The sequence below is a fragment of the Drosophila persimilis genome, unplaced genomic scaffold, assembly GCF_003286085.1.
Source record: "Drosophila persimilis strain 14011-0111.01,24,50 unplaced genomic scaffold, DperRS2 tig00000124-arrow-pilon, whole genome shotgun sequence".
NCBI classification, from domain to species: domain Eukaryota; kingdom Metazoa; phylum Arthropoda; class Insecta; order Diptera; family Drosophilidae; genus Drosophila; species Drosophila persimilis.
The window spans coordinates 7,043,202-7,066,357 of NW_020825294.1; the positions used below are offsets into that span (position 1 = coordinate 7,043,202).

The 23,156-nt window shown below is 40.5% G+C and overlaps 7 protein-coding genes across 9 annotated transcripts; all 7 read right to left on the minus strand.

The window, feature by feature from the left end:
* Positions 1-1,794: 1,794 nt before the first annotated feature.
* On the minus strand, positions 1,795-3,242 carry LOC6602236 (beta-1,3-galactosyltransferase 5). Of its 3 annotated transcripts, XM_002027230.2 has the most exons (4): positions 3,144-3,242; positions 3,004-3,078; positions 2,915-2,953; positions 1,795-2,863 (listed from the first exon to the last, which is right to left on the minus strand). In XM_002027230.2, the coding sequence occupies exons 2-4, from the start codon at positions 3,032-3,034 to the stop codon at positions 1,851-1,853; spliced, it is 1,083 nt and encodes a 360-aa protein (XP_002027266.2). In that variant the 5' UTR covers positions 3,035-3,078; positions 3,144-3,242; the 3' UTR covers positions 1,795-1,850. The 3 variants fall into 3 exon arrangements, 1 of the variants encoding a protein (XP_002027266.2); XR_003408646.1 differs by lacking the exon at positions 1,795-2,863 and having other exon boundaries at positions 2,888-2,940; positions 3,004-3,242; XR_003408647.1 differs by lacking the exon at positions 1,795-2,863 and having other exon boundaries at positions 2,925-2,953; positions 3,011-3,242.
* Positions 3,243-3,840: 598 nt separating this feature from the next.
* Positions 3,841-5,447, minus strand: LOC6602235 (beta-1,3-galactosyltransferase 5). Its single transcript, XM_002027229.2, has 3 exons — positions 5,210-5,447; positions 5,106-5,159; positions 3,841-5,035 (listed from the first exon to the last, which is right to left on the minus strand). The coding sequence occupies exons 1-3, from the start codon at positions 5,343-5,345 to the stop codon at positions 3,939-3,941; spliced, it is 1,287 nt and encodes a 428-aa protein (XP_002027265.2). The 5' UTR covers positions 5,346-5,447; the 3' UTR covers positions 3,841-3,938.
* Positions 5,448-7,116: 1,669 nt separating this feature from the next.
* Positions 7,117-8,634, minus strand: LOC113565429 (beta-1,3-galactosyltransferase 5-like). The gene is made up of 3 exons (XM_026987387.1): positions 8,397-8,634; positions 8,281-8,346; positions 7,117-8,210 (listed from the first exon to the last, which is right to left on the minus strand). The coding sequence occupies exons 1-3, from the start codon at positions 8,530-8,532 to the stop codon at positions 7,117-7,119; spliced, it is 1,296 nt and encodes a 431-aa protein (XP_026843188.1). The 5' UTR covers positions 8,533-8,634.
* Positions 8,635-9,036: 402 nt separating this feature from the next.
* Positions 9,037-10,422, minus strand: LOC6602233 (beta-1,3-galactosyltransferase 5). The gene is made up of 3 exons (XM_026987748.1): positions 10,224-10,422; positions 10,108-10,173; positions 9,037-10,039 (listed from the first exon to the last, which is right to left on the minus strand). Exons 1-3 carry the CDS (start codon positions 10,357-10,359, stop codon positions 9,120-9,122), a joined length of 1,122 nt encoding a protein of 373 aa, XP_026843549.1. The 5' UTR covers positions 10,360-10,422; the 3' UTR covers positions 9,037-9,119.
* A 397-nt stretch (positions 10,423-10,819) lies between these two features.
* On the minus strand, positions 10,820-11,958 carry LOC113565499 (beta-1,3-galactosyltransferase 5-like). Its single transcript, XM_026987708.1, has one exon. It carries the CDS (start codon positions 11,871-11,873, stop codon positions 10,884-10,886), a length of 990 nt encoding a protein of 329 aa, XP_026843509.1. The 5' UTR covers positions 11,874-11,958; the 3' UTR covers positions 10,820-10,883.
* Positions 11,959-14,098: 2,140 nt separating this feature from the next.
* LOC6602232 (UDP-GlcNAc:betaGal beta-1,3-N-acetylglucosaminyltransferase 9) lies at positions 14,099-20,686 on the minus strand. Its single transcript, XM_002027226.2, has 4 exons — positions 19,969-20,686; positions 16,468-17,030; positions 16,117-16,404; positions 14,099-15,505 (listed from the first exon to the last, which is right to left on the minus strand). The coding sequence occupies exons 2-4, from the start codon at positions 16,910-16,912 to the stop codon at positions 14,448-14,450; spliced, it is 1,791 nt and encodes a 596-aa protein (XP_002027262.1). The 5' UTR covers positions 16,913-17,030; positions 19,969-20,686; the 3' UTR covers positions 14,099-14,447.
* Positions 20,687-21,564: 878 nt separating this feature from the next.
* On the minus strand, positions 21,565-23,150 carry LOC6602231 (beta-1,3-galactosyltransferase 5). Its single transcript, XM_002027225.2, has 3 exons — positions 23,015-23,150; positions 22,899-22,964; positions 21,565-22,828 (listed from the first exon to the last, which is right to left on the minus strand). Exons 1-3 carry the CDS (start codon positions 23,148-23,150, stop codon positions 21,702-21,704), a joined length of 1,329 nt encoding a protein of 442 aa, XP_002027261.2. The 3' UTR covers positions 21,565-21,701.
* Positions 23,151-23,156: the final 6 nt, after the last annotated feature.

Consider the following 23,156-nt stretch of genomic DNA (forward strand, 5'->3'; position numbering starts at 1 on the left):
AGTAAATGAGAGAAAATGAGGATTTAAATGCAATCTACTGGAATAAACGATACTCGTAAGTACGATTTAAGAGCGAAAATCCAAATAACCTCCGGGTGGAAGTTTCTATACCATTTGTTCTGAAATATACCTTTTATTAAGTATGAAAAATACCGCACCCGGTCACCCTGTACATAATGGAAGGAAAAGATCTTAGCCCACTTATGCCTTCTTTATTTAGACCGCGGGAAATAATACTAATAATAATAATTATTCTTGTGGATCTATTCCTTATTCTATTCCTCATCTTACACCTCAACTATGCTAAAATTTCTACTGGTGTACAATGGGGTGATCGTTCACTGTGTATGGAACGATACTCATTGTTGCGATGAAAATCCCTCCCACCAAACGGCTATCGATACTATCGACTGGATAATTGAGCTGCGCGCTATGTTTGAAATGAGTAACAAGGAAGAAGTACAATTTGAGAGAGCGAAAATTAAAAAAACCCGCTCGGCTTACCGACTGTCCTGTAGTGAATACACTTTTATTTAGCTTCTCATCTTTCAGTGGTTCCGATTTGCAGTATAAATAAGAGTGCAAGATTTATTTCGATTTTCTCCAACAGAGTCTTCAGCCCACAATTATAAAGATCAATGATGTCCCATATTTAGGTAAAAATCCGAATACATTCGTTTTCTGGTTGCACAAAATGCTCCAACCCATATTTAATAGATTTGTAGTAACTTTTTTTTAATAATTTCATAGCACCTCTTAAAGTCTCATAGACGACAGAATTAATAGTTTCAATGCTGTCACCTTAACAGTCTTTTAATTAGCTTTAATAATTTGATAAAAAATTATTCTTATAGACTTATAGCAGTCAGCTTTAATAGTATCCTAGCTGAGATCTGCAATAGATTCACAGCAGCCAGCTCTAAACGTTTTGAATGGCTTTATAGCAGTCTACTTTGATAGTTGAATTTCAGGCACCGAAAGTAGTTTCAAAACCAGCACCTTATAGTTTCATATCAGCCACATTTAAAAGGTTCATATCAACCAGTTGTAGTTGTTTCATACCAGCAAGCTCAAGTAGTTTCATCATAGTTTCGCAGCAGTCAGCATTGATATTATACAGCAGACTCCGTTGGCAGTTTTATAGCATACAGCGTATAGATTCAAAGAAACCAGGCAGTTCCGATTTTTTTTCAGTGTGGTGTTCAATGTCAATGTCCCTATTTTGGGATCCGACTGTCTGTCTGTATGTGGACTGGAATGCTCTCTAGACCGTTCATTAATTGAATTGTGTCACAGCCACTTGATTGCTGTTATCTAAAAGACAGGAACGTATACTTATCAAGTATGAAGGTGTTGTCTAACTTGAAACAAACAAAGGGAAGCAAAACATGTAGTTTTATTGTTAACCTTTATTTTTGGAACAGCTTCTTAAAACTGTAAACATTCCCAACTTTATCTGATATGTATGTGTTCCCGTGAATTAAATCACACTCTCGTGTATGCGTTGGCTCCTTAAACATTAACCAATCCAAGGTGGCGAGAAAGAGACTTAAATTAATATAGACGCGTTCGAAACGATTTAAAATCTTTAAAATGTCCCATTTAAACTGAGATTTACTCTCTCTATTACAACCTCTCTCGCTATTGCTTAAATTGTTGGTACCTCAGCTTTGAGTTCGAGTTCAGTCGTTTATATGGACAAAATATTGGTCGTTTCGTTTGTACATAAGCAATATTCTGAGAACCTGAGATACACTTCACACACAATGTAGTTTTAATTTTATATCGGCCTTTAGAAAAATGCTTATCATTTACATAGATTTAGTCCTTAGCTAATTAAAAAAAAAAAACTATTTACACTTAATAGTCGAATCCAACAGGTCCCTCCAAAGATGATATTGTTCCCTTGGCTTGATCTTGTGCACGCTGATCACGTTGCGAATTTTGCACGGACGGAGCGAGATTCGGCTGTTGAGAAATTCGTTGGCGTGCTCCCTCCTAATCTTTAACCTTTTGGCCACGAAGCCCGTGATGAAGACATCTTCTAGTTGAATATAGTAAGTGTTGAGTGATTGCACGTATAGCTCATGGACAATGTCGCCAGTGAGGAGGTACGCGGGTCCGGTGGTAAACGGAGGATACTGCCAGCCGTTATACAATTTATATGGAACAAAATACTTTGACGTTCTTTTTCGGATGGGTTTCCAGTCCTCGACCAATCGCCCGTAGATAGTTCGATCGTTCTTGTACCGAGCGTCTATGAAATCGAGCAGTTTAGGAACATTGATGAACATGTCATCATCTGTCTTAAGGATGAATTTCACATTGGGACAGTGTGTATCTGCCCATTCAAGCATCGAGATCGTCTTCAGAGTGAGATTGAAGTACGAGTCTATGAAGTGGCCTCGTATCATATCGCCATAAATATTGTTCTCCTTGTTGAGAGACTCGTTCAGAGATGCATTCGTGGTACGGCCAAGGATAAAAGCCATGCCGACAATTTGCCTGCTTCCATAGTTCATCCAGGTCCGCCTTATGGACATTCTTTCCTTAAAATTGGACTGTGCTGAGGTGATCAGAATGAGCAGCCGTAGGGATAACCCCCTGTGCATACATATCTTCTGTATATCAATCTCTTCGTTTAGGTGGCCTGGTTCATACAGTTTCATTGCCAGCTCTCGAAGTACAGGCAACGCGGAGGGACCACTTAATGTTTGTATGCTGCTACTGTACTTCTTCATTTCAATTAATTGGTTCCGCAAAATTGTCTTGATATCTTCGATCCCCGACGACTCTGTCAGTTGGTTGGAAACAGCCAAAAGGGATTGAAAACTTTTATTCCCCTCCAGATAAATGCTCCTATCTGTGGAAGGAGATTTACAGATGAGAGGAGTTGAGGTGGAGGAATACTAACTACTGCCATGATTATTGATCGTGCTGCTGTTGATTTTGTCTGCAAATAAAATATGAAATCATATTATGAAGTCGCCTAGCAAGACTCACTAGTAACATTTTGCTTGATTTGATGACGCATCGGTAACCCTGTAACGGAATATTCCTGTGTCCTAGAGAGGATCTCTTTCGCCAAAGAAAATTTATACATGAGCATTATGATAATGACAGCACCGAAAACCGTAAAAAACCTCATCCTTTGGGTCCTGGACATCTTCTTCTTGACTGGACATAAAAACGCTTGTCTTTTATTCCGGTGTTCTCTAATTGTTCCGACAATGAACATACAATTTTGATAAACAATCCCGATGATTTTCTATTGCACTAAACACATGTGAATTTTCAATACAATAAACAGTCGGAACGGTATTGTCATGGCCCACGTGCCTCTCAGATGGTATAGTAGGAGGGGCAGGATTATCTAGTACATTTAAAATACACTTGTTTCAGTGTTGCATCGGAGGAGAATGTAGAGCAAGTCCGGTTGATCTAGCTCTTATGGTCTCGGGGATCTCTGAGCTATATCGACTCGTCTATTGATGCTGATCAAGAATATATACTTTATAGGGCCGGAAACGCTTTCTTCTGGGTGTTAAACACATCAGGATTCACCACAAATCAAATATACCTGCATGCTCTTTGAGTATAATGAATATGTATGAGTATATGAGTATGAATATGTACATATATGAGTATATGAATATGTACATATATAAAATGAAATTAGTTCTCTCAGCTTTGCGTTCGAGTTCAATGGATTATAAGGAACGATTTATAAAATAAATATTAGTAATTTAATTTTTACATATATGTGTATGGATTATAAGGAACGATTTATAAAATAAATATTGGTAATTTAATTTTTACATATATGTATATTCTCAACACCTAAGATCACACATCACATACAATGTAGTTCTATTTCTGTATCGGGCTTTAGCTAAATGATTATCTTTTACATAGATTTAGTCCTTGTTCGAAGGAAATTATTCACACTTTTTAGTCGAGTCCATGAGATTCCTCCAAAGATTGTACTGTTCAATTGGCTTGATCTTGTGTACGCTAATCGCATTGCGTATGTTGCACGGAAGGAACGAGATTCGGCTGTTGCGAAATTCGTTGGCGTGCTCCCTCCTAATCTTTAGCCTCTTGGCCACAATTCCCGTGATGAAGACATCTTCTAGTGGCATATAATACGTATTCAGCGATTGCACGTATAGCTCATGTACAATGTCGCCAGTGAGGAGGTAGGCGGGTCCGGTGGTAAATGGTGGATAAACGGTGCCCCGAAATTGTTGGCGAGACACAAAACTTTTAGACTTCTGACTTCGAATTGGCTTCCACTTCCTGGCCAAGCGCCCGTAGATGCTTCGAGCTTTCTTTTTTCCCTCTATGAAGTCGAGCAGTTTAAGGACATTGATGAACATGTCGTCATCTGTTTTAAGGATGTACTTCACACGAGGACAGTGCGTATCCGTCCATTCTAATAAAGAGATCGTCTTCAGAGTGAGATTATTGTAAGAGTCCATGAAGTGTCCACGTATCATATCGCCATAAATATAGTTCTCCTCGTTAAGAGACTCGGTCAGGGACGCATTCATGGTACGGCCAAGCACAAAGGCCATGCCTACATCTCGCCTGCTTCCATAGTGCATCCATGTGTGTCTGATAGACATTCTCGCCATAAAGTGAGAGTGTTCAGAGGCGATCAGAATGAGCAGCTTTAAGTATTTTCCCCTGTGTCTACATATACTCTTTATATCAATCTCTTTGTTTAGATGGCCTGGTTCATAGATTTTCATTGTGAGTACTGGACGATCAGGTAATAACGGGGCAGCACTTGATGTTTGTACACTGCTAATGCCCTTAACAGGGCTCACAATGGGTACGGATTGGTGGGACTTTTTTCGAGGGTGTGCTTTCTTCCTGGATTTACTTCTGTTTTTATTAAATTGGCTCGGTTTTATTGTCTTGATATCTTCGTTTTCAGCCGTCTTTAGAAGTGGATTGGAATCTGCCGAAAAGGCTTGTATACTGCTATGCACTACACTGAGTTTTTTCTTCTCCAGTTTATTGCTTCTTTCTGTGAAAAGAGATTAAACAGATAAGCAGAGCTCAGGTGGAGAAATAATTACAAATAATTACACACTTACCAGTAAGTGGATAATTTCCGATGTTGCTGCCATGATTTTCGCTGGGATGATTGCCTGAAAATCAATGATTAGATAACAATAAGAAGTCACTTGACAAGACTCACTCAACACATTTTTCTCGATTTTATGGCGCATCGGAAACCCTCCAATGGAAGGCACATGTTTGCTTTCCTCCGCCGAGAAAGAAGCGTCGATTAAGGTTATGATAATGACAGCACCTAAAACCATAAAGAACCGCATCCTTTTGGTGTTTTTGGTTCCGACAAAAACCTACTGGACATACAAATTCTCTCGCTTGAATAACTTTATATTTTTTCAATGTTTCGTCACTAAAGAAAAGAATGTGGTTAAACTGCAATGATAACTGAAATTTAGAAAAAAAAAAATAACGATGATCCCAAACAAATTCTAATTTTCAATACATTAAGCAGTCGAAACGTTTTTGTCAAGGCACACCTTAAGATATCAGGGTATTATCATTCAAAATATGTACATATTCAAAGTAGTATATTAAGTAGATGAAATATATGTACATAGGGTCCAGGGTCAGGCAATTGCTAATCTCTTTGCTACATTTTTCCAAAAAACATCCGATTTCAGTAAAGCATTTGACTTTGGAAACCATCTAATATAATAATATACATAATTTATAAAACTACTATACATATCCCTAAAGTCTTCTTTAGGTCTTATGAAAACGTGTGTGTATATACATGTACATGTGTATGTCTAAAAGTAGAGTCATTTAACAGATACATATTCTATTTTTTTCAGAATTCCATCTTGAATCTGAGGGTGTGTTTAATTTCAAATAATTAATTATACCCGATACTCAAAATGAGTATTGGGGTATATTAGATTTGTGGTGAAAATGGATGTGTGTAACGTCCAGAAGGAATCGTTTCCGACCCCATAAAGTATATATATTCTTGATCAGCATCAATAGCCGAGTCGATTGAGCCATGTCTGTCTGTCTGTCCGTCCGTCCGTCTGTCCGTCTGTCCGTCCGTCCGTCTGTCCGTCTGTCCGTCCCCTTCAGCGCCTAATGCTCACAGACTACAAGAGCTAGAGCAACGATGTTTTGGATCCAGACTTCTGTGATATGTCACTGCTACAAAAATATTTCAAAACTTTGCCCCGCCCACTTCCGCCCCCACAAAGGGCGAAAATCTGTGGCATCCACAATTTTAAAGATACAAGAAAACCAAAAACGCAGAATCGTAGAAGATGACTATATCTTCTAGAGTGCAAAATCTGAACCAGATTGTATAATTATTAAAGCCAGAATCACGAAAACAATTTCACTCTTTCTCGCTCTGTCTCACTCTAACACACAGGTTTCATGGTCGGTTTTGCCAATTGCAAAATATGAGTTCAAGGATCTCAGAACCCATAAAAGCTAGAGCAACCAAATTTGGTATCCACACTCCTGTGATATCGGACCTTGACCGTTTTGTGTCAAAATTTCGCCGCACCCCCTTCCGCCCCCGCATAGTACGAAAATCTGGGGCAACCACAAATCTCAGAGACTATTAAGGCTAGAGTAACAAAATTTGGTATCCGCACTTCTGTTAGATCTCACTATAAAACGTATATCTCAGAATTTCGCCCCACCCCCTTCCGCCCCCACAAAGGACGAAAAACTGTTGCATCCATAATATTGAGGATACAAGAAAACTAAAAACGCAGAATCATAGATAATGATCATATCTATCAGATTGCTGAATTTTGATCAGATCGGATAATTTTTATAGCCGAAAAGGAAAAAAACAATTTTCAGTGGCTACGCAGCGCCCGACGTCACGCTCAGACTGATTTTCTGTCTCTCTCGCACACACTCTTTGTCGTTTCGTTTAATATTAGCGGCGTCTGCCGGAAGAGAGCTATACTGACTTAGTATCGGGTATAACTGTAGAGTTGCGGTGTCCGCAGCAACACACAACGTTCCCCCTCGTTTTTAATCAGTATTAGCAATTACTCAAAATATTATCAGATGTCTCTTCCGATTTAATTAATTGCACTTGACAGTGGAGTCCATCTGCTTTCTCCAAATATCGTATATTTCGTTTTCCTTGATATCATGAACGCTGATCGCGTTGCGGATTCTGCACGGCAGGAACGGGATGCGCGTGTTGTAAAAGCTGCCGGCATTCACAATTTTAATCTTCAAGCTCTGGACCAAAACGGCCGTGAAGATATCTTCCAGTTGAATATAATACGTTCTGAGCGAGTGAACATATAGCTCATGAACAATGTCTCCAGTAAGAAGGTAGGCAGTTCCAGTAGCAAATGGTGGATAAACAGAGCCCCCATATTGGTGATATGGTAAAAAATATTTGTACGCCCTTTGTCGGTGTGGCTTTGCATTCTCAATTATGTGCCCATATATCGTTCGATTATCCTTATGTCCGTCTATGAAGTCGAGCAGCTTAGGAACATTTATGAACGTATCGTCATCTGTCTTAAGGATGTATTTTACACGAGGACAGTGCGTATCTGTCCATTCTAGCAAAGATATCGTCTTCAGAGTGAGATTGGTGTAAGAGTCTATGAATTGTCCTCGTATCATATCGCCATAAATATAGTTCTCCTTGTTGAGAGACTCGTACAGGGACGCATTTGTGGTACGCCCAAGCACAAAGGCTATGCCTACATCTCGCCTTCTTCCATAGTTCATCCAGGTATGTCTGATGGACATTCTCGCCGTAAAGTGGGAATGTGCTGAGGTGATCAGAATGAGCAGCTTTAAGTATTTCCCCCCGTATCCACATATCCTCTTTATATCTATCTCTTTGTTTAGATGGCCTGGTTCATAGATTTTTATTGTGAGTACTGGACGATCAGGTAATAACGGGGCAGCACCTGAAGTTTGTACACTGCTAATGCCCTTAACAGGGCTTACAACGGGTACGGGTTTGTGGGGCTTTTTTCGAGAGTGTGCCTTCTTCCTGGATTTACTTCTGTTTTTATTAAATTGGCTCGGTTTTATTGTCTTGATATCTTCGTTTTCAGCCGTCTTTAGAAGTGGATTGGAATCAGCAGAAAAGGCTTGAATACTGCTATGCACTACACTGAGTTTTTTCTTCTCCAGTTTATTGCTTCTTTCTGTGAAAAGAGATTAAACAGATAAGCAGAGCTCAGGTGGCGAAATAATTACAAATAATTACACACTTACCAGTAAGTGGATCATTTCCGATGTTGCTGCCATGATTTTCGCTGGGTCTCCTGCTGGGGATTGTGCCTGAAAATCAATGATTAGATAATAATAAGAAGTCACTTGACAAGACTCACTCAACACATTTTTCTCGATTTTATGGCGCATCGGAAACCCTCCAATGGAAGGCACATGTTTGCTTTCCTCCGCCGAGAAAGAAGCGTCGATTAAGGTTATGATAATGACAGCACCTAAAACCATAAAGAACCGCATCCTTTTGGTGTTTTTGGTTCCGACAAAAACCTACTGGACATACAAATTCTCTCGCTTGAATAACTTTATATTTTTTCAATGTTTCGTCACTAAAGAAAAGAATGTGGTTAAACTGCAATGATAACTGAAATTTAGAAAAAAAAAAAAAACGATGATCCCAAACAAATTCTAATTTTCAATACATTAAGCAGTCGAAACGTTTTTGTCAAGGCACACCTTAAGATATCAGGGTATTATCATTCAAAATATGTACATATTCAAAGTAGTATATTAAGTAGATGAAATATATGTACATAGGGTCCAGGGTCAGGCAATTGCTAATCTCTTTGCTAAATTTTTCCAAAAAACATCCGATTTCAGTAAAGCATTTGACTTTGGAAACCATCTAATATAATAATATACATAATTTATAAAACTACTATACATATCCCTAAAGTCTTCTTTAGGTCTTATGAAGACGTGTGTGTATATACATGTACATGTGTATGTATAAAAGTAGACTCATTTAACAGATACATATTCTATTTTTTTTAGAATTCCATCTTGAATCTGAGGGTGTTTAATTTCAAATAATTAATTTTAATTAATTAATTGCACTTGACAGTGGAGTCCATCTGCTTTCTCCAAATATCGTATATTTCGTTTTCCTTGATATCATGAACGCTGATCACGTTGCGGATTCTGCACGGCAGGAACGGGATGCGCGTGTTGTAAAAGCTGCCGGCATTCACAATTTTAATCTTCAAGCTCTGGACCAAAACGGCCGTGAAGATATCTTCCAGTTGAATATAATTCGTTTTGAGCGAGTGAACATATAGCTCATGTACAATGTCTCCAGTAAGAAGGTAGGCAGTTCCAGTAGCAAATGGTGGATAAACAGAGCCCCCATATTGGTGATATGGTACAAAAGATTTGTACGCCCTTTGTCGGTATGGCTTTGCATTCTCAATTATGTGCCCATATATCGTTCGATTATCCTTATGTCCGTCTATGAAGTCGAGCAGCTTAGGAACATTTATGAACGTATCGTCATCTGTCTTAAGGATGTATTTTACACGAGGACAGTGCGTATCTGTCCATTCTAGCAAAGATATCGTCTTCAGAGTGAGATTGGTGTAAGAGTCTATGAATTGTCCTCGTATCATATCGCCATAAATATAGTTCTCCTTGTTGAGAGACTCGTACAGGGACGCATTTGTGGTACGCCCAAGCACAAAGGCTATGCCTACATCTCGCCTTCTTCCATAGTTCATCCAGGTATGTCTGATGGACATTCTCGCCGTAAAGTGGGAATGTGCTGAGGTGATCAGAATGAGCAGCTTTAAGTATTTCCCCCCGTATCCACATATCCTCTTTATATCTATCTCTTTGTTTAGATGGCCTGGTTCATAGATTTTTATTGTGAGTACTGGACGATCAGGTAATAACGGGGCAGCACCTGATGTTTGTACACTGTTAATGCCCTTACTCGGGCGAAGATTTTTCTCTTCCGTTTTATTGCTTCTTTCTGTGGAAAAAGATTAAACAGATAAGCGAAGCTCAGGGGGGTATAATTAGAAATAATTGCACACTTACCAGTTAGTGGATAATTTCCGATGTTGCTGCCATGATTTTTGCTAGCTCTCCTGATGGGGATTTTGACTGAAAATCAGTGATTAGATAATAATAAGACGTCGTTTGACAAGACTCACTAAACACATTTTTCTCGATTTTATGACGCATCGGAAACCCTCCAACGGAATGCACATATTTGCTTTCCTTCGCCGAGAAAGAAGCGTTGATTAAGGTTATGACAATGAAAGCACCTAAAACCATACAGAGCCGCATCCTTTTGGTGTTGTTGGTGCGGGTTTTCACTAAACGTACTGGACATACAAATTCTTCTATTGTATTCCTTTATATTTTAAGTATTTCCTCACTGAAGAATATATGGTGGTTCAATTGAAATTATAACTAAAATTTAGATAAACAATCCCGATATCCAAAAAACAAATTCGAATTTTCAATACATTAAGCATTCAAGCAGTCGAAACATTTTTATCAAGGCACACGTGCCTCGACCTTAAGATTTATAGGTATTCTGTCACGAGGGTCACGAGATGAACGTAACCAACAAAGACAGTTGGAACGGAAAAAAGCAGTTGAGTTTTTATAGTCTCTGAGATTTAGGCATCAATTTAGGCAATGTGCATTAACACGACGATTGATCCTGACCAGAGTCACGATTCTCTATTAATAACGGGTATACTTTTGGCTTTATAATGCAATGAAATGTATGATCAGATGCTAGATATCAACAAGTTGTTTACATTTTTTAATTGACACTTCCGATTTTATTACAATTCTGTCGACTAAATGCGAGTAGTAAATGTTTTGAAATTTTGATACAATGCAGTTGCCTTACACCTGACAGTCGAGGCCATCAGCTTCCTCCAAAGATCGTATTGTTCACTTTCTCTGATCATATGGGCGCTGATCGTGTGGCGGATGCTGCAAGGATGCAACGAGATGCGGCGGTTGCGAAAGTAGCCGCTATGAACCCTCTTAATCTTTAAGCGATTGGCCACAAAACCCGTCATGAAGACATCCTCCAGATGAAAATAATACGTTCTGAGCGAATGAACGTATAGATCATGTACCGTATCTCCAGTGAGAAGGTAGGCAGGTCCGGTGGTAAATGGTGGATAAACGCTGTACCCATATTGTTTGTCAGACACAAAATTTTTCGAATTGTTACTTCGTATTGGCTTCCACTTCTTGGCCAAGCGGCCGTAGATGGTTCGAGAGTTCTTTTTCCCATCTATGAAGGCAAGTAGTTTGGGGACATTGATGAACATGTCGTCATCTGTCTTAAGGATGTACTTCACACGGGGACAGTGCGTATCTACCCATTCAAGCATCGAGATCGTCTTCAGAGTGAGATTGAAGTAAGAGTCTATGAAGTGGCCACGTATCATATCGCCATAAATATAGTTCTCCTGGTTGAGCGCCTCGTTCAGGGTCTCATTTGTGCTGCTTCCGAGGACAAAGGCCATGCCGACATCTCGCCTGCTTCCATAGTGCATCCATGTGTGTCTGATTGACATTCTCGCCATAAAGTGGGCCTGTGCTGAGGTTATAAGAATAAGCAGCTTTAAAAAAGCCCCCCCGTCCTTACATATTTTCTGGTTATCAATATTTTCGTTGACGTGGCCGGGTTCATAAACATTAAATATTGGTGCTGGCTGGGCGCTTAATTCTGGTACGCTGCTCCTAGCAGTGGTGCTGGCAATTGGTACGGTGATGTTCGTCGGTATCTTCTTCTTGGAAGTACTAGGATATGTAGTAGATTGGTTCTGCATTATTGCCTTGATATCCTCGTTCTCAAACGACTTTTGCAGTTGTTTGAAATCCGCCAAAAGGGTCTGCTTTCAATATTTCTATACACTAAACTGAGATTTTGATCCTCAGTGATGATGCTCCTTTCTGTAGAAAATTAAACAGATGAATGGGGTTCAAGTTAAGAAAGAATTATATTCTTATAAATCAATTCTATTCTGGTTGCACTTTTTACCAATAGAATGTGAAGAATTGACCATATCAATTGACCATGCAAATCTTTATTTAATGGTTTATAATAATCATAATAAAAAGCGTGAAATCGAATTGGATACTGGCCGTGCAATTTTCGTTCGACTTTCTTGCGATGGCATGCTGTTGATTAAGAGGTTGCCTGAAAAGAGGCACAAGCCACATTTTGCTCTATGTTTTTGAAGAAATTTACCGGAGAGCTATAAATACGTAAAAAGTTTATAAACTATACGAGTCCCTAGTACCCAGTGCTCGGTAAACTAAATACTCAGTTTAACATTGAATGTTAAGCGTAATCTGTTAAATAAATAATTAAAAACATCATCTTGGGGGGTATATTCAAACAGCTGCAACGTAGCTATACGGTTTTTGACTAGTGTTTTAAATTACTACGTTGACGTTGAATGGGTGCACCAACAAGTGGACAAAGTGTCACAAAACCAAGTCGCGCTGCCGCATGACACGCGTCACGTATCACCTAACCGGTCACGTACGTGCAGGAAAGATAGATGTTAGACTAGTGATCGACGTAAATTATAGCTAAACTAACAGTTTTAAGCATAAAACATGAATATGGTACCTATAAGCCCAAATACAAACCCGAGTAGGCAGACCAATTAGTCACTTAACAAGTATTTACACCGCTTTTTAATGTCCATCAATTATCAAATACTATTTGTATATTTGATAAGAAACAAAAATCGGGAGCAAATAATTTAAAAAACAAAAATGTCACGTCTGATTTTGCAAGGTATTCCAAATATAGTATTGATCTTTTGTATCGAACGTACAATATGTAATGAACTGATGTGCAACCGCTGTCATCACCATTAATTTCCAAGCTTTCTGGAACCCCACCCTTCAAGACAGTGTCCTCCAGTTTAGGCCCAGTCGGCCTTTTATTCAAATGCGTGTTCAGAAATTCCAGGAACTTGGGACCATTGAGAAACATTATGTGGTCGCTTAAAAATTGTTTTTCTACCTAGCTAGGATTTTATATAATTAAAGAAAAACTAATTTCAGGCTAAAAGTAAAAATAAATTTAAATTAATCGTTTAACTTTGAAAAAACTTTCCGTCGTACTTGGTGTTGACTGTACTCTTGGTACACGTGTCCAAGGTTGTAAAAAGGTCGACGATAAACACACTAGAAACTTCTCTCGTGCGGCTGGAATTGGATCCCAAATTAATATGGCATATTTGAGCGCACACCGAAACAAAGCTGAGACTCTAATTGGCTAAAGATAAAGACCCATTTAGAAAAGGGGCCAAATATCAAAACGCGGGTTGTGCAATACCAAATTACCTGTCGGGGTTTGAAACTGGGTTTTAATTCGGAAGAGCACTCAATAGAAATCATAGCACAAATCGGTCGAACTGCTTTGTCATGTGCCAAGCCCCCTTAAGAAGGTCATGATATTTGATACTTGTTCATATTTCACCTACTAGAGGTTAGTTATCTGATGGGGTTTCTAGCACTTTGCCCTCAATATTTTTCCTTATTTTGCTCAAATTACTGCACTTTAATCGGTGAGATTTTAGCTGATTCCTTAATGAGTCTTGAAAAGATGCACTGTACTTTTATATTGTTTTCAGAATTTACAAAATGGGCCAAAAAGAGAAAAAGATGCATAGATGCATAGATGATCTAGGATCTATTTCGTCGATCGCATGTTCAGATTAACTTTGTGGTTAATTCAATGAATCGTTCGATTTCCTTGTGGTTGTCTCTGTAGTTTGCTTTATCTTATCCATTAACGTGCCTATTTATTTTTTGATTATAAAAAAAAAATTAACTATCTACAGAAATCCCTGACGTGAGGCAACTGTCTGAAAGCGTTGATATTTGTTCTAGATAGGGTTTTTATACTTCAAATCAAATGGCAAATCGGAAACACAAGCCCTGTAAAACAAACAGCTAGACGGGAGTAGCTAATGCTCGATAGCAGTTCGCCTACAGTCGATGATAGACGTTTGAAAGTAGAAGGCAAATTGAATTTTCTCTTGATATACATACATGTATTTAGTGTTAAGATATAACCACAGTTATCGCTCAGTAATTATCATTTAAATAATGGCATTCATAATGCTAAAATTAAACTACTAAACCTTTAAAATGTACTCTCTTCGCCCTCGATTCGTATGCATATAAGATCGATACCATTGATCGATGACAAATTTGTGATATTCCTAGGACTTAGAAACTAGACATAATGCTAATAATCCTATAGCTGCTTTTTGCTACATCCATTCTCTATCATATTACATAGATTCTTCACTTTCCTTGCTTCCGTTCTGCTTATCTGCTTACTATCTGCCCCCCTTTCACAATCTAAACTTAAAATACTATTTACACTTGGTTGTCTGATCCAGCAGCTTCTTCCACAGATCGAATTGTTCGTTTGATTTGATCATGTGTACGCTGATCGCGTTGCGTATGTTGCACGGGTTGAACGAGATGCGGCGATTGACGAACTCATTCACCTGCACCCGCTTAATGTCTAAGCTCTTGGCCACAATGCCCGTGGTAAAGACATCCTCTAGCTTCAGATAGACTGTCTTCAGGGAACGGACATACAGCTCGTGCACAATGTCCCCGGTGAGGACGTAGGCGGGACCGGTGGTGAATGAGGGAAACACTCCCGCCGCAAACTGATCGACCGATACATAATACTTTGATTTCTTATTACGTATGGGCTTCCACTTCTTGGCCAGTCGGCCGTAGATGGTTCGCTTGTCCTGATGCTTGTCCAGGAAGGCCAGCAGCTTGGGCACATTTATGAACATGTCGTCATCTGTCTTAAGGATGTACTTGCAACGGGGGCAGTGCAGGTCAGCCCATTCCAACGAGGAGATCGTCTTCAGAGTTAGATTATTGTATGAGTCTATAAAGTTGCCACGTATAAGATCTCCATAAATGTAGTTCTCCTTGGTGAGTGCCTTGTTAAGCGTCTCGTTGGTGCCGCGGCCCAGGACAAAGGCCATGCTTACATCCCGCCTGCTCCCGTAGTGCATCCAGGTCTGTCTTATGGACATTCTCGCCGCCTCATGCGACTGTGCTGAGCTGATGAGCACAAGCAGCTTGATGGTTTCTCCCGCATGTGGACAAATGCGATCGGCATCGATCTCCTCGTCGATGTGACCGGACTCATAGAGCTTCTCTGTGGCCACGCCCTTGGAGGGATCCACCGGGGAAGGTGGTTCCTTGACGCTGCTCCTACCCTTGGTGGTGCGTATTACTGGTACAGGTGGTCGTCTTGCTTCCATATTGGTTTTCTTGGCATCTTTCATCGGATTAGAAGGAGGGGCCTTGACAACCTCGACCACCTTCTGTTTATCAGAATCAGCCGAGTATCCCTCAAAGCCTTCATTCTTGCCATCCTCCGGTGCTTGGTTGGCCTTATCTGTGGAAATATGGAAAGTTGAGCAGTTGAGAGAGGGATGCATTGTCATTAAAAAAAGTTGGGGGAGAGTTCTATTCTAATTAGTCCAACCATACGACAATTGACGTATCAGGTAACGAACGACAGACATTTGCGTTGTTTACATTGCTATTGTCAGGGGGAAACACGATACGTGTTCATAAGCGTGGGACTCAACAGACGTTTAGTTGACTAAGCGCAGACGTTTGTCATTGCCAAGTCGTTTCGACGTCACCAGTGCCTATGTATGTATAAGTATTTGGTGTTTAAATATGAAAACTCAACTCAATCGATTCCATAAACAGTGTGTTCCATACATATCGTAGGAATATACAAAATATCAATTAGATAAGTAGATGTTAACATAATTTTGTAATCTAATTGAGCAACAGATTATTGCAAGACCTTATTGTACTTCGACCATACATACATATATTGACGTTTTGTATTGGTCAGTAGGATTATGTGTGGTCTCTGTTGCTCCCCCCAAGCCTATCTGTTATGGAGCTCTACTTTATCCTAATGGAATATCAGTTATGAAGCCCTACTTTATCCTTAAGTCTGTCTTTCTTGGATTCCTACAATATCCCTACCTATGTGCTGGTCATTTCCGTTTGCTGCTGCGGCAACTCCACTGCCGCTGCCGGTGCCACTGCTGCTGTTCGATGTGATGTTCTTCAATATCTTATCGGCATTCTCGATGAACTTTTGTAAATTAGAAGTTGGTATGAGAACCTCTGCGTCGGATTGTGCCTGCTGCTGCTGACTGGGCGACTGTTGCGACTGGGCGGGGGAGCCAGGGCCAGTGGCTGGTTGTTTGACAACCAATACCTCGCTGGTGCTGTTGCTGATATTGTTGTTATTGTTGCTGCTGATGTTGCCTGATGTAATTAAATATTAAATCATTAGCATAATTAGCACTGGAACAGACCGACAATACTCACCAGTGATACCATCAACACTTTGGCCATACTGCTGCTCCTCGAGCATCTCTTCGGCAATGGCATTGGGCGTCTGGTCATTACCAACCTGACTGGGACTGGCACCAGCAGAGCCTCCATCCAGCAGGGCATCCTCATCGATCGTGGGCAGCCGATGCTGTGGAGGGTGCCTTCTGTGAGTGTCTGCCTGCTGCTGCTGCTGCAGTCTGATTTGGGCCTTGGGCACAGCCTCGCCCGTGGCCAGGCCGAACTCTCCCGTGTTGTTCGTTTGAATCGGACTTCCGCCCACAAGCTGCTGTGGCGGCGACGCTGCTGGTCGCACACGAGTCGGTGTCAACGTCGCCGTCGTCGAGTACGAGGCATAGATGAAGATGGTGAGGATGACGACCACTAGGACTAAGAGGAAGCGCAGCATGCGCGTATTGTGTAGATTCCCCACGGCCACCATGGTGCGCACTGGATCTCCTCCTCCTCTGTTTCGTTGTAATTTCTGTGTATACTCCGAGTATGAAAACGATCCGCTTGGCGCTTGGGCGGTTCCAAGCGTCGCGACGTATGCGGTGCGACTGCAATGAGAACAAAACAAACTTAAGTAAACTACTGATTCTGCTGATTCGTTAAATGTACCTATACCGCCCGGCCGGATACCCGGCAGTTGTCTCGGGCACGAAAGGTATATTTGTTTTCGAGTGGCTCTCTCTAGACGAATGTAACAAGGCGGAAGGAGTTATTACCACACCATATATTTTTTTACGACCGAGACTGCGCCTTTGGAATGTGTGGATTCTACATTCTACTTTAACATTAATCGGAACATAGAGAATTGATTATTTCACTTTCATGGCAGTGTCGGGTATGTTAAAGTCGACTCTGGCCATATGATATCTTCCATTATTGTTTAACTTGTTGTGGTCAGAGAGAAATAATGCAAATATTTGGATACGTAATGAGAGAGGCAGTAGGTAGGTTGATCGCACGGCGATATCGCTGCAAGTTGTTACATTTTTCAGTAAAGAGTAGTTTTATCAACATCTAATTACATGTGTCCTAACGGAATTTAAATTGAAGTGGAGCTAAATGATCTTTTTATGCTAAACACGCCGCAGTTGCTTCCCAGATTTGTATGACGAATGGGGAAGCACATTAGGAGCTAATGAATTCCGCAAGTGCTTTGAACACGCAGCATCCAGAATTGTCACGACATCGCCTTGGGCTCTGTCTGTTTTTGGGTCTGCGGCTCCCACTTAGCATGCGGCTCACTCACACAAGTCAACAGCATTCTTGACCCGATTTGCCGTGGGCGAGCCGATGATTGGAACACGAAGAGAAAGACAGAGTCTGTACTCTTGACCAGCACCCACAGAGAGGTGGCCTACCACTTGACTTGTCTTTGCTTTGGCACGTAAACGATTGAAAACAGTTGGCATAGGATGATAAGATTGCCTCCGTCTAGACCTCTTTCTATGTTTTCTTTCGATATGTATACACGAGCATTTCTGTAATATTAATAAGCAGTTACGACGGACGGACTCCCAACTAATTATAGCAGCACTTTTTACGGGGGACCATAAAAATGATGGAACCAGTTGGGACGGCAACGGGAACAGGAACGGGAAAGGTAGGCTCCTCTCTTATCCCCGTTATAGATCAATCAATAAAACCGTCTAAAGAGCCTCTCCAAACTTTTCTAAGAAACTTCTATTTGCCCGCTGACCGTTCTCGAGTGGCAGCCAGAAGGAAAATCCCAATGCGTCATTTGGTTGGGGCCGTTTGCTATCTTAAGTTTTTTCATACTGGAATGTATGTAGATACGGTTGCAATTAGCAGAGATTTTCTTGCCTATCTTATCTAGGAAATATTTGAGGAGAAAGGTAAGTTATACTATATCGAAATAATATTATTAATGGTCAAATCAAATCGGAAATCACACATAAATTACTTTACGGACCCCTACAGAGTGAGTTGAGATAGGGTAATCTTTTATTCTAGATGCTTTAGAGCTATCAGGTGTCCATGAAAGATCCAAGGGTTTTGTTGCTAGGAAAATACCCGAAGACCCCAAAGACGATAAGTATCAATTATAAATATTTGTACGTGTGTGCCCCACAAACACAACGAAATATTTGATACTTTATTTGCGAAAATGACTGGCAGATAAGCTTTCGTTCAATGATATCAAATACGGAACGTTTTAATTGCTAACGTTTTAGCAAATATTTATCCATTTAATTGATGGAGAGCCGAGCAATCAGCTACTTTACACTCATTCATTAGCTGTTGGATGTGTTGGGAAAGGGAAAGTCTGTATTAGGAAGCCGTATACATACATATGTATAATGGAATTTTTTTTGGGTCTAGCTCTACAGCCTTCATATCGTTTCAAGTCCCATGTGTACTGCTTATCACAGACCAGAGAGCAGTGAAAGACTCTTTGAAAGACGCACACCACACACAATGTTAAAGCTAATAAACAGATTTACTTTATTGGAAACCGCAGCGTGACGTGACGTGAGAGATTATTCTATTGTTGTTCCAGGCGCTGTCTCTGATTAGCATGTCAGCATCAGCATCAGCTAGCGAAAGCCAGAGCGAGAGTGAAAGTGCCTTGCCTTATCTGAGATGGTATGATGATTCACCAAGTGGCTTGCATTTAGTCCATGCTTAAACACTTTGCTCTGAGTACGAGTACGAGTACTTTGAGAACACAAATTCGTCAAGCTTATCGCCCCGCCACTGGTCTGGTCTCTTATCAGACTTCCACTTCCCTCTTTTTTTTGGCGCGGACGGACGCAATGCAGTCTGTAGACCCCTGTAGAATTGCTCCACACCACACATGTTTCCTCAGCACTTAAGCGTTTTAATCAATTTGTAATTGTGCGCGAAATTACCGAAAGTACCGTGAAATGTGGCGGGTACGAGAGAACACGGTACGTTTTGTAATTTGAATGAGCGGGGCCAGCAGCAGTGAGCGTTTAGGGGGGAACGGAAGTGCTGTGCTGCGGTATACTCGTATAACCGTTTCCAGTCTCAGTCAGACTCTCTATCTGGGCTTTTCGTGGCCCCGTCCCGTGTCTTCGACGACTGCTAATAAGTACAATGAACCGCAGATAATCGCAGGTTCAGCTGAAAAACGGGTTTTTCGGGGCGGCCTCAAAACTATCTTGCACAGATGCCTGCCTGCCTGGGCTATCAATCAAGGTGGCATCAAAGCGGTACCAGGAACATATATCCAATCCAGTCCAGGCAAAAGCTAACGTGTTAATGAAACATTGCTCTAAACTGCTGCTGTCTGTGCTTCGTGGTGCAATGTGTGTGTGGGACAATCCAATGTGGAAATCTCTCTCTCTCTCTTCTCCGTTTCAATCGGTAGCGGAGCTCGCTCTGTTGCCCAACCAAACAAATGTGTTATGTTAATAAAACAACAATGAATGAAACAAACCAAGCAACCAACGCACCGTCATCGCACATTGCGTCGTCTGGCCGGGTCGTCGCTATATGACTTACCTCCCAGATGTTGGGTTATTCAGCTTCTGGCGCGGCTCTGGCTGGGGGGGCTTAGGCTTACTACGCTCCCACCAGCAAGTATGGCGCTGGAATTGGAATCGAAGATGGAGATGGGGGCTGTGTTTGTGGCTGTGGCTGTTGCTGTTTCGTCTATTGTTGGACCAGGGTCAAGCATAATTACTTGCTTGCCTGGCGTTATGTCTGTCTTTCGGTGTTTATTTTTAGTGTTTATTTAACGTTAATAAATTTGCTTTTGTTGACAATTAGCGATGTTGAATTGTGGTTAAGGCCGCTGATGCTGCTGCTGCTCCTTCTGTTGTTTTTGTAGGTGCCACCACTAAAGCCTTTTGTGTGTGCGTGCGCTTGTCCATTGCTGGCTGCTCTCCGAGCCTTGAGGGGTTTTCTGAGTTTTCTTCTTTTTCCGAGTATTTTCTCGCGGCTTTAACTTTTATTATAGCATCAACGCGTTTCATTAGTCATGCCGAGCATGATTTAAAAATAAAATATAACCATTAAGGTTTTACCCAGACTGATGGGTAAACCCCAGTCGGTTTTTTTCTAATGACTGCCGCAGCCTTTGATTTATTTATATTCACGATACGAACTTTTTTGCTGCAGTTTTATGACACTTTTGAGGCTTTGCACAAATTCAACACCACCAACGGGTGAACCAATTTTTCCGCTTTTTTTGTGGGGAGGGGGGCTATTTACTCCCACAAATTCAGAATACATTTGCTCAATTTCTTACATTTCAATTACATGGTAACTACATATTTGGTACATAATGAAAAGAAAAGGAGGGTATGGACAGCAGGCAAAAAGGCACAAAAATATAATGCTTGCTAGGTAAAATCCACCCCTTTCGCCTAATATACTTTGAAGATTCAAAAGTACGACTCATTTTTTCGTTGCAGGAAAGAGCAACCAGCTCGCAACCAATCCACTAGTTCGCTTAGATACAGTGTGGCTGACCCTCAGAAATATACCGTCTAATTTCCAAATATACCGTAAATATACCCATGAAAAAACGAACTTTATTTAAACAGGATAACAGCTTGAGTAAAACCACTAACCATACAGTATACTGTATATATATATATATATATATATATATACAGTATGGTTAGTGGTAAAACCACGATCTTTTATCGTTACTTAAAACCACTATCTTTTATCGTTACTTACACAAAAAATTACGACGATATCTTTATCCTAAGCTGCGCAAAATTCTTCAATATATTCGAATATTCTTGTGTATTTTTAAAACCCCCCTTTTCGAAAATAGGATAATCGCCCATGACTTGGAAATCATATTCCTTGATTTCGACTTAATATTACTATCTAGCTAGGATAATCCGATACATTAATCAATTTTTTTTTTTTTAAATTTGAATGACTCCTTTCTATTGAATTCCTTATAAAAAAAGAATTAAATTAAACAAAAAAGGTAAAAAAATATTCAATTTTGTACACGGTGTAGCTACCGTATTTGCTATATACCAACTACATATTAATGGAGTATGGCCATTTGTATACCCTATAAACTATATTAAAATTCTGTTTTCCAGTTTCCATTTAATAATGAATAATGCGGTTAAAAATTTTTTGTAATATTCCCAGCACTTAAGATACATACAATTTAGCTACATTTTAATCTTTTCACATATATTTATGGATTACGTCAGCCAATTTGCCAATTGTGGATCAATCCATTTGTCGAAACTTACAGGAGTTCACTTTGGCTGTTGTACAGCGCTGCAGTATATTCGCCAAACTGTTTTACACTTGATAGTAGGGTCCAGCAACTTCCTCCAAAGATAGAATTGTTCGTGTGCCTCGATGTTATGCACACTTATCACGTTGCGGATGTAGCACGGGTTAAGCGAGGTGCGAACGTTGCGAAAATCATCAGACTGCATCCTCTTAATCTTCAAGTTCTCGGCCACAATGCCTGTCGTGAACACATCCTCCAGTGGAAGGTAATTCGTTCTTAGCGATTGCACGTATAGCTCATGGATAATATCTCCAGTGAGGAGATAGGCGGGTCCGGTGGTATACGTTGGGTACTCTATGGCCCCATGTTGTTTCTCCTTCGACTCGCTATGTCTTTCGGGCATCCGCTTATCCCCCAAGCGACCATAGATCGTACGATTATCCTTTTGCCTGCCTATGAAATTGAGCAGTTTAGGAACATTGATGAACATGTCGTCTTCTGTCTTAAGGATGAATTTCACATTGGGACAGTGCGAATCTGCCCATTCAAGCATCGAGATCGTTTTCAGAGTTAGATTGAAGTACGAGTCTATGAAGTTTCCACGAATCATATCGCCATATATATAGTTCTCCTTGTTGAGAGCCTCGTTCAGGGTTGCATTCGTGGTGCGTCCAAGCATAAAGGCAATGCCGACATCTCGCCTGCTTCCGTAGTGAATCCAGGTCTGCCTGATGGACATTCTCGCCATAAAATGGGTCTGTGCTGAGGTGATTAGAATGAGCAGCCTTAGAGATAACCCCCTGTGCATACATATCCTCTGTATATCAATCTCTTCGTTTAAGTGGCCTGGTTCATACAGTTTCATTGTAAGTACTGGACGATCAGGTAATAAGGGGACAGCACTTGATGTTTGTACACTGCTATCGCCCTCAATCGGGCTCACAATGGGTACGGGTTTGTGGGGCTTTTTTCGAGGGTGTGCCTTCTTCCTGGATTTACTTTTGTTTTTAATAAATTGGCTCGGTTTTATTGTCTTGATATCTTCGTTTTCAGCCGTCTTTAGAAGTTGATTGGAATCAGCCGAAAAGGCTTGAATACTGCTATGCACTAAACTGAGATTTTTCTTCTCCAGTTTATTGCTTCTTTCTGTGGAAAGATATTAAACAGATAAGCAGAGCTCAGATGGAGAAATTATTACAAATAATTGCACACTTACCAGTTAGTGGATAATTTCCTATGTTGCTTGCATGATTTTTGCTCGGTCTCCTGCTGGGGATTTTGCCTGAAAATCAAAGATTAGATAATAATAAGAAGTCGCTTGAAAAAACTCACTAGACCCATTTTTCTCGATTTTATGGCGCATCGGAAACCCTCCAATGGAAGGCACATGTTTGCTTTCCTTCGCCGAGAAAGAAGCGTTGATTAAGTTTATGATAATGACAGCACCTAAAACCATAAAGAACCGCATCCTTTT

Excerpts from the sequence above, each read along its gene's own strand:
- LOC6602233 (XM_026987748.1), bottom strand. The coding sequence starts at position 10,359 with ATGCGGCTCTGTATGGTTTTAGGTGCTTTCATTGTCATAACCTTAATC. Across the intron at positions 10,174-10,223 it reads AATCGAGAAAAATGTGTTTA|TCAAAATCCCCATCAGGAGA; the intron begins GTGAGTCTTGTC and ends ACTGATTTTCAG. Across the intron at positions 10,040-10,107 it reads CGGAAATTATCCACTAACTG|AAAGAAGCAATAAAACGGAA; the intron begins GTAAGTGTGCAA and ends CTTTTTCCACAG.
- LOC6602232 (XM_002027226.2), bottom strand. The coding sequence starts at position 16,912 with ATGGTGGCCGTGGGGAATCTACACAATACGCGCATGCTGCGCTTCCTC. Across the intron at positions 16,405-16,467 it reads AAGTGTTGATGGTATCACTG|GCAACATCAGCAGCAACAAT; the intron begins GTGAGTATTGTC and ends TAATTACATCAG. Across the intron at positions 15,506-16,116 it reads CGGAAATGACCAGCACATAG|ATAAGGCCAACCAAGCACCG; the intron begins GTAGGGATATTG and ends ATATTTCCACAG.
- LOC6602236 (XM_002027230.2), bottom strand. The coding sequence starts at position 3,034 with ATGCGTCATCAAATCAAGCAAAATGTTACTA. Across the intron at positions 2,954-3,003 it reads AATCAAGCAAAATGTTACTA|ACAAAATCAACAGCAGCACG; the intron begins GTGAGTCTTGCT and ends TTTTATTTGCAG. Across the intron at positions 2,864-2,914 it reads GATCAATAATCATGGCAGTA|ATAGGAGCATTTATCTGGAG; the intron begins GTTAGTATTCCT and ends CTCCTTCCACAG.
- LOC113565429 (XM_026987387.1), bottom strand. The coding sequence starts at position 8,532 with ATGCGGTTCTTTATGGTTTTAGGTGCTGTCATTATCATAACCTTAATC. Across the intron at positions 8,347-8,396 it reads AATCGAGAAAAATGTGTTGA|GCACAATCCCCAGCAGGAGA; the intron begins GTGAGTCTTGTC and ends ATTGATTTTCAG. Across the intron at positions 8,211-8,280 it reads CGGAAATGATCCACTTACTG|AAAGAAGCAATAAACTGGAG; the intron begins GTAAGTGTGTAA and ends CTCTTTTCACAG.
- LOC6602235 (XM_002027229.2), bottom strand. The coding sequence starts at position 5,345 with ATGCGGTTCTTTATGGTTTTAGGTGCTGTCATTATCATAACCTTAATC. Across the intron at positions 5,160-5,209 it reads AATCGAGAAAAATGTGTTGA|GCAATCATCCCAGCGAAAAT; the intron begins GTGAGTCTTGTC and ends ATTGATTTTCAG. Across the intron at positions 5,036-5,105 it reads CGGAAATTATCCACTTACTG|AAAGAAGCAATAAACTGGAG; the intron begins GTAAGTGTGTAA and ends CTCTTTTCACAG.
- LOC113565499 (XM_026987708.1), bottom strand. The coding sequence starts at position 11,873 with ATGCAGAACCAATCTACTACATATCCTAGTACTTCCAAGAAGAAGATA.
- LOC6602231 (XM_002027225.2), bottom strand. The coding sequence starts at position 23,150 with ATGCGGTTCTTTATGGTTTTAGGTGCTGTCATTATCATAAACTTAATC. Across the intron at positions 22,965-23,014 it reads AATCGAGAAAAATGGGTCTA|GCAAAATCCCCAGCAGGAGA; the intron begins GTGAGTTTTTTC and ends TTTGATTTTCAG. Across the intron at positions 22,829-22,898 it reads AGGAAATTATCCACTAACTG|AAAGAAGCAATAAACTGGAG; the intron begins GTAAGTGTGCAA and ends ATCTTTCCACAG.